The sequence below is a fragment of the Alternaria conjuncta genome, assembly GCF_024043145.1.
Source record: "Alternaria conjuncta strain BMP 0040 chromosome Unknown scaffold_6, whole genome shotgun sequence".
In the NCBI taxonomy this organism is placed as follows: Eukaryota; Fungi; Ascomycota; class Dothideomycetes; order Pleosporales; family Pleosporaceae; genus Alternaria; species Alternaria conjuncta.
Window position 1 is genome coordinate 95,203 of NW_026250095.1, and position 19,351 is coordinate 114,553.

At 52.2% G+C, this 19,351-nt stretch overlaps 7 protein-coding genes across 7 annotated transcripts; 3 read left to right on the plus strand and 4 right to left on the minus strand.

The window, feature by feature from the left end:
- Window positions 1-696: 696 nt before the first annotated feature.
- On the plus strand, window positions 697-2,986 carry J4E85_004426 (uncharacterized protein; the record flags this gene model as incomplete). Its single annotated transcript, XM_051468682.1, has 4 exons — window positions 697-1,446; window positions 1,652-2,486; window positions 2,535-2,884; window positions 2,939-2,986. 4 exons carry the CDS (start codon window positions 697-699, stop codon window positions 2,984-2,986), a joined length of 1,983 nt encoding a protein of 660 aa, XP_051326897.1.
- A 1,417-nt stretch (window positions 2,987-4,403) lies between these two features.
- RPS25 (40S ribosomal protein S25) lies at window positions 4,404-5,007 on the plus strand (the record flags this gene model as incomplete). Its single annotated transcript, XM_051468683.1, has 4 exons — window positions 4,404-4,406; window positions 4,469-4,523; window positions 4,680-4,889; window positions 4,982-5,007. The coding sequence occupies 4 exons, from the start codon at window positions 4,404-4,406 to the stop codon at window positions 5,005-5,007; spliced, it is 294 nt and encodes a 97-aa protein (XP_051326898.1).
- Window positions 5,008-6,253: 1,246 nt separating this feature from the next.
- J4E85_004428 (uncharacterized protein) lies at window positions 6,254-7,152 on the minus strand (the record flags this gene model as incomplete). The annotated part of the gene is made up of 2 exons (XM_051468684.1): window positions 6,254-6,805; window positions 6,859-7,152. 2 exons carry the CDS (start codon window positions 7,150-7,152, stop codon window positions 6,254-6,256), a joined length of 846 nt encoding a protein of 281 aa, XP_051326899.1.
- A 675-nt stretch (window positions 7,153-7,827) lies between these two features.
- Window positions 7,828-9,220, minus strand: J4E85_004429 (uncharacterized protein; the record flags this gene model as incomplete). Its single annotated transcript, XM_051468685.1, has 4 exons — window positions 7,828-7,993; window positions 8,050-8,745; window positions 8,795-8,896; window positions 8,949-9,220. The coding sequence occupies 4 exons, from the start codon at window positions 9,218-9,220 to the stop codon at window positions 7,828-7,830; spliced, it is 1,236 nt and encodes a 411-aa protein (XP_051326900.1).
- A 1,621-nt stretch (window positions 9,221-10,841) lies between these two features.
- Window positions 10,842-12,526, minus strand: J4E85_004430 (uncharacterized protein; the record flags this gene model as incomplete). Its single annotated transcript, XM_051468686.1, has 2 exons — window positions 10,842-11,980; window positions 12,040-12,526. The coding sequence occupies 2 exons, from the start codon at window positions 12,524-12,526 to the stop codon at window positions 10,842-10,844; spliced, it is 1,626 nt and encodes a 541-aa protein (XP_051326901.1).
- A 293-nt stretch (window positions 12,527-12,819) lies between these two features.
- J4E85_004431 (uncharacterized protein) lies at window positions 12,820-13,914 on the plus strand (the record flags this gene model as incomplete). Its single annotated transcript, XM_051468687.1, has 1 exon — window positions 12,820-13,914. The coding sequence occupies one exon, from the start codon at window positions 12,820-12,822 to the stop codon at window positions 13,912-13,914; it is 1,095 nt and encodes a 364-aa protein (XP_051326902.1).
- A 700-nt stretch (window positions 13,915-14,614) lies between these two features.
- On the minus strand, window positions 14,615-19,150 carry J4E85_004432 (uncharacterized protein; the record flags this gene model as incomplete). The annotated part of the gene is made up of 2 exons (XM_051468688.1): window positions 14,615-18,354; window positions 18,763-19,150. 2 exons carry the CDS (start codon window positions 19,148-19,150, stop codon window positions 14,615-14,617), a joined length of 4,128 nt encoding a protein of 1,375 aa, XP_051326903.1.
- Between the last annotated feature and the right edge of the window lie 201 nt (window positions 19,151-19,351).

Genomic DNA, 19,351 nt, shown 5'->3' on the forward strand with positions numbered 1-19,351 from the left:
ACGTGCTTGTTGTCTGGCGTGAGGAAGTTATTGAATCTCCTAGACCTAGCCGCGCCCGTCCGTGCGTGCTCCAGAGACTAGTGCGGCCCCTTTGCCTGACAACCTCAACTCTTCACCGCGACGGCCAACCTTACCCTCCCTCTATTATTTCCTTTTCTGCTTGCTTGTTGAATCGCACGTCGTTGTCAGCAGCAGAAGACCGACTCTCCACGACCGACCAATGCAGGCTTGAACAACTGCTCGGGAGGCTTGGTACACGCTGCCATCTCCGTCGATTCACGACAGCCTTCCCAGCGCTTGACGACGTTACATTCTATTCTCTGTTTTAATACTTTGTCCGTTTTGTTTCATAGCAGGTACACCTCCCCCAGCTGCCCGTCGCCGCCCCAGGAGCCCCGACACAGGCCTGCCTGCCCCCCAATGCCCCGTCCCTAAAGGCCACGCTCTGGTCGCCTGCCTCCCGTCCGCGACCGCGGCCACCATGCCCATCGCTCCACCACCCGCAGCCTTCGCACTCTCAGAGCCCCCTGCTAATGCGCCCGCCCTCCACAGATCTTCCTTTGCCCGTCTCGGTCGCCGCTTCCTGCCGCCGACGAGCCCTCGCCCACCCCCGTCGAGCTCCTGATAGCGCTACCTCGCAGGCCTCCGATGGCTCAGGTACTCACATCAGTCATCCAGACGACAGGACCCATTACAATGCCCTACTCGCCGTCCGATGCCTACAAAAACACGCCCAACCACCCCAACCAACAACAACAGCGGGCCTCGCAGATGCCGCGCAACCAGCAAAATGGAAACTCGGGAGGCACTGGATACAGAGGGACCGCCGCACCCATAGCCCCGTATGCCTTCAACAGCACGCCCCAGCTGCGCCAGGACAACAGGTCTGCCTCGACTCCAGCCCCCCAAACCCTGCAGCAGCCTCCCAGCCACGCCAACCAGACACGACTCGGCCACCCCTCTCACCCCTCCTCATCCTCCGATTCCACAGTCTCCACCTCTGGCTCGTCCAACCGCTCGTCGGCTGGGCCACCCGCAGCTGCCAGAGATGACCGCGACACCAAGAAACCTTACGACTCCGCTGCGCCCTCCATCACGCTATCCACCTCCATACCCGATCTCTCGCTTTCAATAGGCGATACGCCTGCCAAGCCCTCACCAGGACGATACAGGCGAGGCGCTGGACGGACAGACTCGTCCAACAGCATTCCGACCGGTGCCTCTACCCCGACGCAACGCTCTACATCAGGAGGAAACTCCCAGATGGGACCCACGCAGAATGACGGCCCACAGCCATTCAGGCCAGGGCACAACCGAGCGAACAGTGCAGATGATACGCAAGTTATTCGCTCAGGCGGTATAGACCCCGCTAAGCGATATAGAAGACGCAGTTTCAACGGACTGGAAGGAGACAACAACATTACCTCCGCCATGGCATCATTGCAGGTTAGCTCAGGAGCTGGTTCAAGCACGACACCGAGCGCCTCCACCACCACGCCCTCGAATTCGAACCGTGCAGGAAGCCGCCCCGACTCGAGTCACAGTCATGAACGGCAAGGCAGTGCAGGCAGTGCTTCCTCTAACAACTCTTCAAGGTCTCAGGTGAGTAGAGTGACTTCACCAGACTTTCGCAAGCTGACAAGGAATCCAGTCTCGCCCTGTGGTGAACACGCAGCGCAGCTATGCCTCCGTAGCAGCAGGCGGTCCTTCCAAAGCACCTGAGCCTAACAGGCGGCAAGCTCCATCTCCTCTGTCGCACCCGGTCTCCCCATCAGAGCCTGCAAGCCCTGCGAAGGCACCTGTACTACCTAGCACAGCGATGCAACACCTCAACGCTGTGAACGACAAGGACAAGGGAATGAAGTCCCGGCTACGCAGGGCCTTTTCTTTTGGAAGCGCAGCTGAGCTTCGAAAGGCTTCTGCTGAGAATAACATCTCGGCAGAGCGTGCAAGATTGAGGAAAGACAAGTACCAGAACGACGAGGATGCCGAACAAGCGGCGATTATCGCAAAGCAAGAGGCGGCAGGTATTGGCGCTGGCATCTACTCAGGACAGGGTGGCATAGGCTCTACTGACAACCTCTCAATACAGTCAGCCGCGTCGTCTGCATCGGTCATGCTCCGCAAGATGGGTCATGGGATGAAGAAGGGCACAAAATCCATCAAGGGCCTCTTCAGGCCAAAGTCGGTCATTGGAGTCCCTGCCGCCGATGGCCCTATCACTAGACCCAGCGTGGGTCAGGTGTCTCTTGTCACCGTCGAGGCTGAGAGACAAAAGGTCAATGTCAACGCAAACCCTCACGAGCAGATCGGAGGCGGCACTGGCTATCCTAGATTGGAGCGCAATTCGATTGACGCCGGACGGTCCGCAGAGATTGTAAACCCCTCTGCGTTGGGCAACGAGGCTATGTCAAGGAAGAGCATCGTTGGGTCCGATCGCGATCGTGCCGAGGTTCTTTCCTCGATGAAGAAGGGCATCCTAAAACGTACGTGTGCTACGCATTCCTCATATGCAGTTACTGACGAAAAATCAGGCACCGGTACAAACTCAGATTCAGGTTCGCCTGTTCTGAAGCCCGTCGATGCCGTCCCAAATGTGGGCTCATCAAGATCTAGCTCCCCTGCTACGCCAAAAACAGAGGTTGGGCAAGCTCGCAACGATGACTACTTCGGCAAACCACCGCGTATTCCCAACGGCAGCACGAGGAGTCTTCCTACCACACCTCACGGAAGTCTTCGAAACATCAGTTTTAGCCCACGTATCCAATTCCACGATGCATGGTCACCACAGGACTACGATCGTAGAGGCGACATCGCAACGTGTAATAGGCTTACACCGATGCTTGCGCAACAGATCAAGGAGGAACTGAACTCCTTTAAGATGGTATGTACTGCAGCTAGAGTATCGTTACCGGAGCGAAGCTAACCACTCGAACAGGAGATGGAAGTTCACGAGCTCTCGAAACCACACACCCATTTCTTCTAATGATTATGCATCCATCATTTGGACATGGCGTCTTGGCGAATACCTCTCATCGTTGCACTTGCGGATTGGAGCCATCAGCATTTACCAGTTGTCAGCTCTGTTCCATGTTCTGGTTACTACGGACTGTTCTTCCATCTTAGCGAGCATTTGCAATCACGTAGAGGAAGAACGCGTGCTCGCGTGTGGGCTCAGCGGGCGAAGTAATTGTTGGCATCGGACTGCAAAAAAGACGGAGGGAGATCTTTCTAGTTGAAGCCAACCTTTTCCTTGCCCTCATTGTCTCTATTCGTGGTTCAGTCGTATGTTGACGTCCATTTCCTTTACTGTCAGACGTGTCTTTGTCTCTCATTACTTTCCTTGAGTCAGTATCAGTCATGGTTGAGGGGTATCTGCGTTGTCTACATCGGAGAGATACAATATGCGAAAAGGCGAGTCGGACGCACTTGGCTGGCGCAAGAGTCCTTGGTAGTGACTTGTGCTGATTAGCTTGTAATTGGAAAACAATCTTCGGCGCATCTTTGCTCCATGGTGTACGTTGACATCGAATGGGATTTCCCCTATGCACTTCGTCCGCGTGCTGGCGCAGGTCTTCGCGTCCGTGTGGAACATGTATTGATCTACACTGCACTCTACTAATGCGTGATCACGGTCAACCAACCGCGTGCTAAATTTGGTGCACACATCTCTCCGAACCTCGTATGCTCATGCCCTGCAGCGTTGCATTGACGGTCAGACCCCCGCGCATCCATGTCTATTCTGGTAGTTTTCGACAACAATTTCCGAAGCCCCCCAGAAGTTCGCACACAGACATTGTCCTCTTCTATCCGCCACCGACACCTTGATGGTCGTCAAGACCACTTCATCATCTTGTCGCCGTTCAGCAAACCACACCTTCCTGTTCAAGCACATCATTATAATCACGCCGCATTGGTTGCATACATTGGCGGTTCAGGCGCTAGTCTTCCAATTCATTGAAAGCATCGTTTGGGGAGCATGTCCGCCGACTAAGGGAACGCGCGATCCCTCCTCATAATGTGCGACATATGATTCCTGGCAACGGTCTATAAGCGCTAAAAAGATCGGAATCGTAGCGTGCGGCGCCTGGGTGGCGCTGTTAATGGTATCTCTGGAGAACAACGCCCAGGTGCTGCACGTGTCTGTGGTCTGGAGTTCCGTGGTGGACGTGAAACCCAAATTCATACGAATTGACGCACATACTTGAGTAGCAAATAAGAATTGCGTCACACATGCCTTGGACATTATCTCGAGTAGGTCGGACGGTGGAGTGATTGATCACGTGGGGACGTAGCTCGCTTGGTTAGCGCGCCAAGAAAGCGCACCTTCTCCGCCCCCGAGCAAGTCGAAATTGACCTGAGTTCGACCGTCTCTCCTCAGCAACCACACAACAACCGACAAAATGGTACGTCTAATGCGCGGTCGAGATTCCGAAAACGAAGATTGTTGGCGCTGACCGTTAGACAGGCACCTGCAGCAACTGGAGGCAAGAAGCAGAAGAAGAAGTGGTCCAAGGGCAAGGGTACGTGATCCAGCACTGCACACCTTCAGCATAATTATACACCTCGCGAACACGTCGGAAACGCTCGAAAGCCTTATTGATACTCCCGCAACCCTGTTTCACCATCGCGCACTTCAACATGACTCCAGAGTCGATTTGCCACTAACACATAAGCAGTCAAGGACAAGGCCCAGCACGCTGTCGTTCTCGACAAGCAGACCAACGACAAGCTCCAGAAGGATGTCCAGTCCTACCGCCTCATCACCGTTGCCACTCTCGTCGATCGCTTGAAGATCAACGGTTCGCTCGCGCGTCAAGCTCTTAACGACCTTGAGGCCAACGGTCAGATCAAGAAGGTTGTCGGACACTCCAAGCTCAGCATCTACAGTATGTCCCCACAAATGCATTTCCAAAGATCCACGTGTTACGAAACCTTGAAATATTTGGAGATCGTATGAGCGTTCACTAACACACTGCAGCACGAGCTGTCGGCGCCGCCGAGTAAGCCTTACGCAACCGACAATTAAACGAACGTAAATGCGAATCTCGGATACCTCTTTCGGCTTTTTAACGGCATTCCTCTTTCCATTACCAATCGGCGTCTTCATGAAATGATCTTCATGAAATGAACGGGTCATACTACATTGGGATGCATGCTTCATAGCGGACATGAAATGAGAGGAACGGGCTCGGGTACAGCACCTAGGGTCCATTGGAGGTGTCGGTTATGTACTGAATGAAAAGACTTCCGAAACACCACCACCCAACTTGACCTTGCTATTAGTGAAAGCGCTCGTGTGCTAATGTTGAGTCCACACTACAGAGTGTTCATTCGTACCACTGTCCTTGTCTTGGTTTTGTTAATACTTGCAGCCCTCGTGTCCCCTCCCCTTGTTCTGGCTTTTGCAAGCATACTAGCGCTGATGTCTGGCGTCATGTCAATCGCGAATTCCACCGCTTTTACTCTCCAGCTTGAAATTGCCATAGCACTCTGCTCTTTCCCCTAGAGACGTACCGACGACAGGTCTCTGTCTTGCTTACACCTCGTGCTTGCTATGACTGCTCACAAGGATATGTCCGGTCAGAGCGCGAGCACGTATTGATCAACTTGCGGACATGTACCATCGGTCTGTGAAGATGGATTTAATCCATGCCGCGTTTCTTTGATTTAGGCCCGTATACTGTCTGAGGCGGCACGTTCTCCTACTACACACTTCCTATTTCGTCCCGATCTTAGATAATAGTAAGAGTACACGGAGGCGGAGGAATGGGCTCTTGATCTGGACTGGTTGGAAAACTAGAACTCTATCTCATCCAGTGTCAGGCATGCCACGTTCGTTCCTTATACGCTTGTGGAAGTCAGAACCTCTGGTATAGTATAGCTATCCCTTCCTGCCTGCTCTGCGTTTTGGATCACATCATTTCGCTTGTAGTATGGAAGGCTCGATCTCTCAAGTTGCAAGAAGTCACGCGACGGTGTGACTCAAATATATACCGGTATTTTGTTGGGATAGATTGGCCACATGGGCCCATCAGATGCCTCACAAATTGCGTCGGTTGAGAAGGACATACTTCATTGCAGCATAGCTATATTTACTTGCCGCGCAAGTGAAGGAGAAGATTCGAGTGTGAGAATAGTTATTAGACATGATTTACAGTAGGAAGGCTGGGGACGCGGGCATCAAGTTTGTGCGTATATACAATGGATATACGCCTGGAAGGCCAGGACAGTATGCCGAGGGAAGCTCGACCTATTGTTCATATTTCCGAACCGGCCTGCCCTTTTCGGCCTGCTCGCACAAGCCCCTCTTAGGCATTTTGTCCTGCCATCCAGGTTCCCTCTTGACATAGCCTACCCGCCTATACGGCTTACCCTTGTCTCCACGGAACAACATATGCCAGCCCTCCAGACCAGCGGACATCTGTTTTCTGGCGCTCTTGAGTTCCTGTGCACGCCTATTCTTCAGTTCTCCCTTGCTCAATGGTTTCCTCTTCCGCGCCTTTTCCATCTCCACCTCTCTTTCTTCCGGTGTCAGACCGGCTTTCTCTTCGGGCTCAACGGGTATAAACATTTCCTCTACGCCCCGTAGGTCGGGCACAGTGTCTTCGGCGAAACAACCAGTCAAGAACGCGCGCGCTGCGTCTTTGCCCGCGAAGAAGTGGTATGAGCCGCCGGGTCCGTAGGTCGTAGGCGAAATGGAAACGTCGTAGATTGTACCGTTTAGAGCGAGGTAGATCGGTTTCGAGGGGTCGCTGCCGTCATATAGAGCCAATTCAGCATCGGTTAGGGTGAGTTCTCCTTGCTACGTGTCATGTTAGCTACGAGAGCTTGTTGGAATGTGAAAGAGAAACTTACCATGAGGCTCTTCCACTCTCGAGCTCTGGTCCACCATGCATTATATCCCCATGTCATACTTTCTCCACTTGTACTCAGATAGCTCAGCCCGCAACTCAATAGGAGGACGCCACCTAGTATGCGCAGTATGTCCAGCACGGATAATCCATTTGACGTCGCAGCGGCTTGCTCCTTGACGGCTTTCTTAAGCTCTGCTTTCTCTTGAGCGCCCGAGGAGGTCGGAGGAATAGAAGACGTGTTCGTGTCTGTGGGCTCCTCTTTCGCAGCACGGCGGTATCGCTGTGATGAGGACATTATGGCGGTGGTAGTGACGGTAATGCGTTCAGATGCACTGCTTTATTTGCGTGGTCAGTCTACATATAGCGAGAGTTGCTCGGAGACGTTCATACCTGTTCATCCAACAGTTACGCAGCTCAAAGTGTGGTACTCCCGCGTCAACGTCACTCAGATACCGAGGCACAACCCTAACTAGCCGCCGAAGAAAGTATTCGGAGACGTGTCCGCAAGCCAGGAACCGTCGGATGCGCGATGCGGAGAATAGATTGCTTTCGCCTGCGCGTTCCGAGGTGCTGCTGTCGGGAAGTACCACAATCTCGGTTCCGATGATTGGCCACTTTCAGACTGATGTCATTGGCGATCTTGGCCAAGACGCTACTACTGGACTATCACTTTTGGACAACTTGCAATGGATGAGATCGGCATGAAAGACTTGGAATCGCATAACTCGTAGAGTCAATATGCAAATTTCTGTAACCTGGCTACTGTACGATATCGCAGGTGTCATGCGAATGTTTCACTTTTGTAGTAATACAACCCTCCTTTCGTATGTGTATATACAACGTCCATCTTCCATCTTCTCTCCACTAGTTGTGTGATTTGCATGATGTAGAGATCGTGGCGTTTCCCGCTTCTTAAGGTATTAAATCGTTCAGTGGTCTTTCCTCATTTAATGAGCATCACCCCAATCACTCATTCAGCGCCGTCGTGAATATCGCGGATCTCGACTTGCGCTTCTCTGTCGCTCTTGGGGAAGACCTTTTTGAGTCCTGCTTGGAAGACGCCGACGTTGTAGTCGATGATGGCTTTCTTTTCCGCTGGATTATCCTGACCCATGATACATACTAGAGCGAGATACCTGTATCCATCGTTAGTACACTCACGATTCCATAACCATGCAGGTAGTCTGCTTACTTGTTAATTTCCCGCAAGTAGAGATATCTGCTGTTCTTCTTCTCCATGGTGATTAGACTCTCGGCATCGTTGTTACCAGTCTCACTCTCATCCTCGCCCTCATCGGGTCGATCCCAGCCATAGATCTCACTAACATCGATGACTACATCAATGTAGTCGGAGCATATCTCATAGCTGCCAATATCGGTCGGGCTTGTATCTGTTGCGATGTAGATCTTGCTCATGATGTCGAAGAGGTAGGCTTTCTCGATGTTACAGGCACCACACAAGTTGTTGAGCAGCGCTTCGAGGGTGGGAAGCTGTGGGATGAGCTTCTGGATCACCTTGCTAAAGGCTTCAAAGATGGAATGGTCGTAGATGGAAGTCTGGTAGAAAGATATGGGCGCCTGCTCATAGCCGTGATCCGATAGTTCGTCTTGCACGCGCTGAATGATGTCGCGGAAAGTGTCACCGCGGAAGTCATCTGAAAGACCGTCGACCTTGTGCACGAAGACTTCCACGTTGATGTTGGGGTATGATTGCTGAAGGTTGAGGATGGTCATGTTCAGTCGCGCAATTGCATCGAGATACTCATCTTGGGCATCGATAACCCATATCAGAGCTCCAATCTCCTCGAAGATGTTGTCGGTATCGAAAGCTGGATCGAAGTAGTCCAGATGACCTGGCAGATCCCAGACTTGAAAGTCCATGAACGAGCTAGCGTTATTAGTCAGCCATGTATGCGTACACTTGGTGATTAACGTACTGCATGGACTCTTTCTTTATCCTGTACGTCGTTTCGAGGTACAGCGTCTCACTTGGCGGCAGCTTGTGAAAGACGACACTTGATATCGAAGACTTGCCGCTCCTGCAGATGGATTTGTTAGCGCGCTCAACACGCTGACCTTGACGGATCTCACCTTCTCTGGCCCATGAGCAGCAACCGCGGCTTGCCATCTCCCGCCTTGCTATTGGGGACGCGACCAGTGTGATACTGCGGCGCAAAGTCAACAGGTGGCTGCTCTGCGTTTGATAGATCCTGCAGAAAACGGTCCATGGTCAATTGAGCACTTGGTCTGAGTAAAGATGAGCTAGCGGATGTCCGCCTCTCCTCAGCGCCATCGTCTCGAACAATGTCGCGAGCAGCATCGAAGGTTGCTGAAGGGCGGTGTGAAAGAAAGCGGCTCTCCATGGTGGTGCTTAGTGGTACAGGGTATATCGCTAAGAGCAGAAGTCGCAGAACTAAGAGAAAATTGGGTATCGTGGGTGAAGAAAGCGCCGCGCCGAGAAAAGACAGAAAACAGAGAGCCGGCCCTTCCTATCGCCCTTCAGCTGGCAGGCATCTGCGCAGTGAAGCGTGCTACTCTCGTGGGGAAGTGACAGGCACGCTGCGACAACGTGTGGTACGAGACCAGCAGGGAGAGGCCACGAGGACGGGCGGTACATGCAAAGGAGAGGTGGCAGAGAAGCGACGAGTCAATCAGGAGCCCCCGTGATGTTCTACAACAACAGTCGGTGATGCGCGCAAGGCAGTCGACACCGAGCGGAAGGCACCCAGGGAGCTCAGGCCATGGTGCAGACGTACATAGGGCTGAGGAAGTCGCGACGCAACCGCCGGGGCTTTGCCAGTAATCTAGCTAGATAGGGAAGACGACGATACACGTGGGGAAAGCAAAGGAGTAAAAGAAGGAATCTGGGCTTACCTCCATGGTTGTTCAGTGGTAGTGTAGCGTCTTTGCGTTGCGCACGGTGGTGATGGTCTTTAGGCCCGAGCCTGCCACTGCCCCAGAACCGCTGTCCTTGCTGATGAGCCGACGCCCAACCCGAATCACGCCTTCAGCCAAACGCTCGGGAGTACTACAACTCTTCCAGGAGTGCTTGGATTGCCCTCTGACAGGATGCCCGCCCTGCAATTTCACTGCTCGCAACCACTCTCTGTTGGCAGCCAGCAGCCGAAGAAGCCGGGTCGGCAAGGATGGCTCTCCGCGCGCGCCCAGTCGTCGGGCACCAGAGCGTCACTGTAACACGTTTCGAGGCCGGGTCGGAGACAAGTCAGTGCTGCTGATAAATAGCCGCAGTGGCACGACGCTGAAGCATCTGGAACCGTCGTAGAAGACGGAGAGTGTCATTGTGAGGAGGCGGTTGGTCGCGTGCAGGCCACGTTCGCTTACGGTAACAAGGGAAGATCTTCAGGCACCACCATTCTGTCCTCGTCCCAGCTCTCCAACACCAGCCCAACTTCGATGAAGAGCGAACGCCTTGGTATTTTGTGGCTTGGGACAGTTACCCGATTAGTGTTGTGCCGAAGTCAACCTCCGTCAGCCCAACCTTACCTGAGTCAAGCTGACGATATCAACGCCGCATGGGGGACAAGGATTTGTTATCCGCGGCAGCAAGGTTACACAGCGTAGCAGAGACTATTTCCGAACGTCATTGATACAGCGCTGTGTGCCCCTTTACTGTCAGATGGACGTCGCACACGTGTAGGAGTCCAGTCAGTAGGACATGTCAACATGCGCGTTATCGTCACTCTGCTCGTCAACTTGATGACTTCGCACAAAATGTACATTATATCCCTGCAAACACTGTATTCCAAAAAAGCAATATCAAAACGACCCGACGCTCCGGCGCACCCGGGGTATCCAAAATCAAAAGCCAAAGCCGCTATTCCCATCCATCCTTGTTCCCGTACACCAAAGGCCCTGTACGCCTACCCTAAACAGCTCATAGATTGCGTACTCTTCAGGTTTCCAATAAGAAAATAATTCCCGTTCGTTACTCGGGCGATCTGAAGTACAATACACTCAACCGCCTCAGTCTCGCGGTCCTGTCACCTCGGCACCCAGCGTACCCGCAGCTAATTGACCCAGTCCACCGAAGAAGACAAGAAACATAGCTAGTGCAGTCGACTCTCCCGCGTGAACTAGATCGCCCTCAGGCGCGGAGCCGTCTGACTCCATTCCCTGTATAGCGCGCTTGGTCTGCTCTGTTGGTTGGTATGTAGCATCAGGGTCACCAGCAAATGAGCCTGCGTCAGAATCCACATCTGAAGTGCGCGCTTTCCCTCGTGTGCTGCGTCTGAGAGACGCACTCGTGGATGCGGAAGTGGATGTACCATTTACGTCAGCCTTCTTTGCCGGGTGCCCAGGCTTCCTCGGCGTAAGAGGCTCTATTGGGGACGAGGGCTCGCTCGCATGCTCCATCACTCTTGCCAGGTCTTGCTTGAATGTGACGTGCTTCTCATGGGTGGGAACGAGAAAAGAAAGTATGCTGCTTTCTAGGATCGCATGCACATCTAGATCGCGCGTGAAAGTCCACGTCAGCAAGCTGATGGCAGCAAAGAGGACGTCGAGGCTGGTGACACTGATAGCCGGGTGCATGCTGATGTGCTTGAGAGCTTGGCCCGCGTTGCTGATACTTGCGAGAAGCCTGTTTGCATTCGCCGAATCGCTCTTAGCAATAGAATTCGCGAAGAGATCCCAAACGTGGGAGCGCTGGGCAGGTCTGTTGACGTACACCAGAGTAGTCCACACACGCCAGTATACGAGGATAGAGGCAATTGATAGCGCGTGGAAGACTTTGACGTATGATCTATGAGCCGCTGCTTTAGACGTATGCTGATGACCCAGTGCGTAGGGAACCAACTGTGGCGCAAATGCAAAGGCAAGTGGCATGGCCAGGTATCCGAGTCGCATCATGCTCTTGTCGCCGAACTCGGAGACTAGTTGTGGAAAGAGATTCAGAGTAATGAGCGACGCAACGATGCCAGTGTCGTATACGAAAGCATATGGTGTGAACAGCGCGTCGTGTAACGGGGTATCATCGTGGTGTATGGTCAAAGGCGTATACAAGATGGTGATGAAGAACAAGCTCAAAGAGTACCCTAAGCTTCCAATAGAGCTCAGTAGTACGAACGACGCAATGGTTGTGTTGGAAAGATTGCGCCTGCGGCCTAAAGATGACCAGTCAGTGAGGGACTTGGAGAACCTGCGTCGATCGCATTGCACATACCTTCAGCGCCCATGAATATGGAGCTTGCGATCAGTCCAACGAAATACTGGCTAGTATACAGAAACCCCTCCGGTTTCATTATTCCAACTTTGTCAAACTCGCGCACGAGATCGATGTCCGCGATCCAGTCGGCTAGATACCATCTCCCTTCCTCGCCAGTGCCATACCAGCCACTCCAGAGACTACCTGGAATGTCATGTGTATTCTCTCCAGCCCATCGCACGTAGGAGATAGCGCGCCAGAGGAAGGCAAAGCTGCCGACGGAGAGTAGTGAGAGAAGCGCAATGATGGAGAAGGTGACGGCATGGCGGCGGCGAGCCGAGTCTTGTGAGCGCGTGCGCGTTGATGGTGGCTGAGATTTGGCGGCGCGTCGAGTAGTGAGAAGTACACGAGCTGTGAGGACTGTAACGAGGAGCACTTGGCCGCCGAAGATAGCGATGGGGAGTGAGTTGCTGCGCGTAGATGCGACTGTATCGACTGGCGCCATGATGTTGGCTGGGGTGATGCGATCAGTGATAGAACCAAATGCGCATTACGCGACAGCGACAGTGAGGTTGAGGAGACAGAAGCAAGCCAGCCCAGCTGGAGGCATGGCTCGCTTGTTTTGATCTGGAACGCGCCTGCCTCCCCGCCCACGTCACTGACGTATGAACTTCCAGATGTCTGGAGCTCGCCCTTGCGCCACGCTAGACCCCATTGGCCTTGGCCGTCGATCTGGCGCATCTTCGTTTTGGCTTGCGCGACGCGATCCCAGGCCTCCGACTCAATACCCACTTTACCATGCCACACACTTATGGCGACGAAGACCTCGAGAACGTCGACGAGAAGTACCACGAGTCGTCCGATGAGGACTTCAACCCCGAAGCCGCGCCTCCCGAAGAGGCATCCAGTTCCGAAGACGAAGACCATGTCACGATAGAACCCACACAGCGCAAGGGCAAGCGGAAAGCGCCCGCCGACGAAGACCTTGATTCTGGAGACGAAGTGACAATACAAGCTGCGCGGAAGAAGCGGGCGAAGAAGAAGGGGAAGAAAGGCGGCAACGATGATGCAGACGAGCTGATCATATCAGATGATGAAGGCGGGGAGGGTGGACTTGTCAAAACACGGGCGCAACGGAGGATTGAGGGAAAAGAACGGAGACCGCTTGCAAGGACCGAGGGCGCAACTGTAGATGTCGATGCGCTATGGGCCCAAATGACAGCAGCGCCTCTGAAGCCTTTGGATTCCACAGCATCACATGAATCAGCTGCACAACAAAATCACGTGCCCGTAGCCAACATCCCAGTATCAGCGGAAGAGGAAGAACAGCTCATGATCAAGAAAGTCTTCACCTTCGCTGGGCAGGACACGACCGAGGAGAAGCAAGTTCCACGCTCGCAGCTCGACAAATACCTCAAAGATGGATGGAAGACACTCGATGCGTCCGCAGCAACAATACCCACGACAGAGTCCCCCAAAGATCCCTCCGAGTCTAGTGGACCCAAGATCCGTCGCCCCCTCCGCCGTCCATCCCGATTCGACCCCAACCCTACAGGCTACGTCCGCGCCCTCGCACCCGAACACCAACTTTTCTGGCCCCGTGCCGCCGCTGCCGATCTACAACGCGAGCAAGAAATTCCGCCAGAAACAGACATATCGGTCGCGAAGAAGGTCGAGAAGGCGCAGAAGCTCAATGTCGTGGACAAATCGCGCATGGACTGGACAGGCTTCGTGGACAAAGAGGGCATCGCAGAGGAATTGGATACACATGGAAAGACCAAGGAAGCCTATCTGGGTCGTATGGAGTTTTTGGCTGGTGTGGAAGCGCGGAGAGAAGAAGAGAGGAGGAATCTGAAGATCAAGGCTGCAGCAGCTGCTCCTACGATGGGGTGAGCCGTGTGCTAAAGATGTACTGGAGAGTCGTGGATGTTTTTAAAGATACCCAATTATTGCTCAAAGCGACAAGCACTGGTTGATGCGTGCGCTTCTGCATATTCATCACGTGTAGGTCTATATCATTTAGAGCTATGCATATGACGATCGAGTAGAAGAGTATAAAAAGCACCGAATTGTGAGCAAGGAGCGAAATCACAATGAACTGGCTTGGAGCTACGATCATCGGAAGAGAGACAAATGAGTGACATGGAGCAGACCCCGAATTATACCTCCACTTCCATCTTCTAACCCCCTCTATACATCTCTTCAGACTCTCAACCGGAATGTCTTCATTTTCCTTCCTTCTTCGTCCTCCTCCTCCTAATACTACGTTTGTGCCACCATCTAAAAAGATGTGGCTATGAATGGCTCAGTGAGACTCTTGGACTGACTCCAGAGACGTTGATTTGTACATGGTATTGCAACGGCAACCATGGATGGTGCAATGATGTTTCGAGTACCCAATGAGTAAATACAGTGGATCGAACACTGGTGGAAAGATCAAGACCCTGTCGAAATGATTGTATAAGCGCTCCTGAACACCCAAATAACTGTAATGATCCTGCGCGAATAATGTGTGTATGGTGCCAAAGTGAGAGGTAGCCGATACGTGAAAGCGTCGTAAGATAAACACCGTTTCCGTACGACCTGGAGGCAACTACAAGGTGAGCTCCTCGAGCGCGGTCTGAAAGTCGTCTTCCTCTTCCTCTTCGTACTGGACCTGTGCCTTGATTGGTTTTGGCTTCATGTTCATGCGTATAGACGAGACTATAGCTCTGGATTTCTCAGAGCTGTTGGCCTTGAGACTCACAAGCTCTCGTCCTGCCATTTTCAGAACGAAACTGGATTTCTCCGGCCTCTTGAATTGTGCATATAATGCAGATGCTTTGATGGTGTCCCACATGCATGAACCAGGCGTAAGGTAGTCATCAAGCAGAGGCCGGATATCAGTGTCGTCCGGGTATTCGGGCTGTATAGCCTGGAACTTCTGGTAGCAGTTGTTTACAACAGCGTTTAGCCGCTCCGTCGTGCTCACATCACCATGCCAGCCGGAATTCCAAGTACAATTGACGTCGTCCAGCTTTCTTGTCAGAGAGAGGATTTCTTGCTTAATAGTCTCCGATCCCTTCTTGGCGAGGTGATCGATTGGATACAAAAGCGCGTCGTCTAGCTCAATAGCTTCCGAGAGAACGGACCTGACTCGACTCATTGTCTCGATGTTGTGTGCTCTTACGATGTCGAAGTAGAGGTAATCGACTATATGGTTGGATCGAACTCGCCGATCTGCTTTACGGATTTTCTCAACACCTGCTGAGTCCCCCTTGCTGGCGCACTTTTTCATCTCTTCCTTATATCGCGGCTGTCTTGGTTTCAAGTTGGCTACATACTTATCAAACTTCGTCTGCGTAAATACGTAGCCCTGTTTAGACGCATCGACTAGCAAGTCATGCATATCGTACAGTCGTTCAAGTATCTGAGAATGAATGCGGTTTTCGGTGTATGCTTGTTTCTCTGCGAAAGTGGTGACTAGACCAAGCAGCGATGAGTTGTTACGAAACTCGAAAGCTTTACTGAGGAAGTTGTCCACTTGTTCAGGTTCGCTGGTGTTCATGATATCTTCGAGCTTCTCAGTCCGTGTCTCTATGCCGTATTTCGCAGGCTTGGGTGTAGTCATTGGCGCTGGAGCGTTCAGAAAAGGGCGCACAAGTTTAGGTTCCCAACAAATCCAAAACATATCACCATCGTAATCGCCGCCTTGTAGCTTCCCAGCTAGTGGGAACCGGCCTTTGCAAGGAAAGACCACTACGTCGACCAGATGCGACAGTTCAGGTCGTATGACCGTGCGGACTTTTTGGATATCCGAGCGGCGACAGGCAGGCTGACGAGTGACGAGAGCTTCCATGTCCCTAAGGCAGAGGTACTTTTCATCGGTATCCTCGTCGACAAATGAGGAAGAGAACTGTACTTGAATCTCTCCTGGTTCTAAGACTCCAAAAGGATCTGCTATTCCATAAAAGTACGCGGACTTTGCGAGAGGCACACGTAGCTTGGATTCTTGGAAGACATGCTTTGTCTGGATAAAGCGTTCGAGACTTCTGGCAAGGTAGGGAAACTTGGTAGGTACGAAGCCCGCCTCGAGCAAGAACTTCAACTTTTCCTCTAAGGATACCGGCAGTGCAGCTTGCCAGTCAGGTTCAGCCTGAGTCTTCGTACCGTTCTGATGAACCCATTCGTAGACCTTGACTGGATCTGGTAGTAAATGTAGCAGCTTCTCGCGTTCGCTTTCGAGTCGCTCTTCCATGAGACTAGCAATAACTTCTTTCTTCACGCCTCGATCGGCCAGAATGGGTATATACAATATATGCAATTCCGACTGTGAAGGCGGAGAACTGAAGTTGGAGACCTCAAACGTTCGATGATGATGCATTAAATCGTCGGCGGGTGGATGAAACTTCCACTGACTCCTGTTGATCTTGATCCAGTGCTTGAGATGCTCCGGATCTTTGGTGTAGGATTCCGCGCTAATCATCCAAAGTCCCTTGGCTCCGCCAATGCGTCCCTGGAATGTACTGGGCAAAGGTCCCTTCATCCCGGTTGTTTTCTTGTATAGCTGCCATATGGCTAATGCAGCGCCAACGGAGATAACTGAGCATCCATCGTTCATGACCGAGCCATCCGGAATCGCCTGCCACTCTAAGTCCGAGTCATTGTACATAGTGTCCTCCGGATCGTTTGTGGCCAAGTCGTCATCCACGTGGATGATTTGTGACGTCTCAAAGCACAACGTAGGGGTGGTTCGAGAAAGCCCCAGTTCAATACGAGCGAAGGCTTTGCAAAAGCTTTGGTGTCTGTTGATGTGGAATGGTAGGAATCGATCGAGCATTTGGCCCACTGAATAGGGTTGCTCAATTCCACATCCTTCGGTGGCGAACAGCACGATTCTTTTGTCATAGACCATGTCCTTGGGTCGAGCGGTCTTGGGCTTCTTCACATCTTCAACATGGAAGACTCTCCACTTGCGGTTCAAGAAGTGGTGTTCTGTGAGTAGCCACGCTTGAAATTGATTGCAAATTTGTTGAAGCCGCTCACCCGTGAAACGATTTGTTTCGGAGAAGTCGAAGACTGGCGTGTATAAGTAGAGAAATCGGTCGGAGCCAAACATTCGCTCTAGTCGGCATGATCGATCCGATTGTACCGGTAACAATGTAAGGTTTAGAATCGGGCCAGTGCGTTTGGGGCTGAGATTGATGTGTCCTCTGAAAGTGAACCCATCAAAGTCGCGTTTCGCAGCTTGCCAGAGACGGTTTGACTCCCGCAGCTTCATACGCGGTATTTTCCGATGTTCGTCAATGAAAGACCAAAACGCCTCTGCATCGGAAGATACAGTAGCGATATCCATACCGCTTACCAGGTCCAAGATTGAGATTGAGTGGTCTATCGCTAGACGTTCGCAGATGAACAAGATATGGTATGGGATATGTTCTAGCCCTGGTGGGAGCGCGTCCACGAAGAGATTTTGGGTAGGTAGATCGCGAATCTCGTGTGGTATCTTCGAGGGAGATTGCACAGCAGCCGGCGATTTCTCTTGACCGTTTGGAACTCCGTTAGATCGAAACCGTGGCGTCGATGATGCACGGGATTGCCCATGGCGATTGTCAACAACGGCGGGTGGTCTGGAACTTTCCATCTTGTCATGTGGGATTACTCGCGGGTCGGTCTCCTTCTCTTCAACCTCGAAAGATGCTTCAAGAAGACCAGTCTCATCAACAGAGCCATAAGTAGATCTGTTCTGACCGCTACTCCCTTGAGTAAAGTGTTCGTTCAGGTCTTGCTGTATATCTTTCTCACGCACTTCGCTCCCGGGATACAACATAGCCTGGTCAAGCTCCACATCATCCAGAGAACCGATTGTAGTCGAACTCGTCCTTTTCAATTGGGGCCTAGAGAACCTATTCTCCTGTAACTCGATGGCGCCATCGTACGAGGTGAATGAAGTGTTTGTTGTATTTGCTGTCTCTTGGGAGGAGAATGTGGTGTTGTTGAAGGAGGTGTTGACCGAAGATGAAACGGAATTTACGGATTGGAAAGACCGAGCCATGTCGGGTGTTGGCTTCTTGAAGTCAAATTGCGGTGGTGGAATCGGCGAAGTGTTGAAGGATTTGACAGCCTGTTTCCCTTTCGAGGTTTTGGTCAATTTCTGCGAGTTCTCGGAATGGTTGGAGCTTTCAGATGGCCGTTTCTTAGAGACATGTAAAGAGGCATGGTTACTTGCCTGAAAGAGCGTCTGTCCTAACCTAGTGGATGGAGAGGGTGATGGTGACGGCGACCGGGACGGTGATCGCGGTGTTTCGTATTTTTGATCCGTCTCATCGTCGGTGTCAACGTCTGTGGGTGATCCTGGATCAGCAGTAGCACAAGACTCATGTTCGCCGTGCTGAACATCATGCAAGCTAGTTGTTACTTGCGAGGTAGGCTTGACCCCTGTCTTTGTATTAGCTATTGCAAAGACATTCTCCCAGTCCAGTCCCGATGAGCTACAGTCTGACTGATTTACTATTTATGCAAACAATATGCATTCATTGATATGCATCAAGAATGGTAGCTGACATGATGACGGAATAGCTTCATGCTGACAGTCCGACCCACGAAGCAATTACAATTCGAGGAAGGCATAACGTGGACCATCTCTATCACAGAGTCCGCAAGATATATGGGTTCCCCATCATGCACCGATATAGTCTACCGTCATGGAAGAAATGTACGCGCTAGTTCTGAAGGAAACTTAAAAAGCAAGTTTGTACTTACCACTAAAGGGTGTCGCCCGCACTTTAGGCGGCTCATTCCTCGGCGTCCTGCCCTTCGACTCCAATTCACCCTTTTTAACACGGGACAGAATCTCACGAAGCTTTTCCAAGCGCTCCTCACGCGTCAAACTAGGGGCGTCTCCCTTGAATTGTTCAATCGCCTCTTCGAGCGCCGTCGGTGCGCTGTAGAAGAGGAATTGGATAAGCGCATTGACCTTGTCGGCCGCATCGCTCGGGATGGCTTTGTTTGGTGACCATCCATTACCACGAAGCCTAAGACCGATGTTCCACTGTCTTTCCAGCGAGCAAATCAGCTCGTTGAGGGCTGCTCCAGAGCGGTGGCGCGGAGTTGCCGGTAGCGAAACGGCGGGACCACCGCTACCCGTCATGACGCGGGGCAACAATGTTCCTTCGTACCTTGGACTTCATGCGACAGTAAGATTGGCAGGATCGCGGCGACAAAAAAGAAGAATGAATAGGTTCAGGACGTAATGATATAGCGGGGTGAGTCGCGGAAGGCTGAGGATTGCTAAATGTGTGCCTGAGGCTGCTGTTGCTAGGTGATGAAACCTATGGTCTGTGCACATACG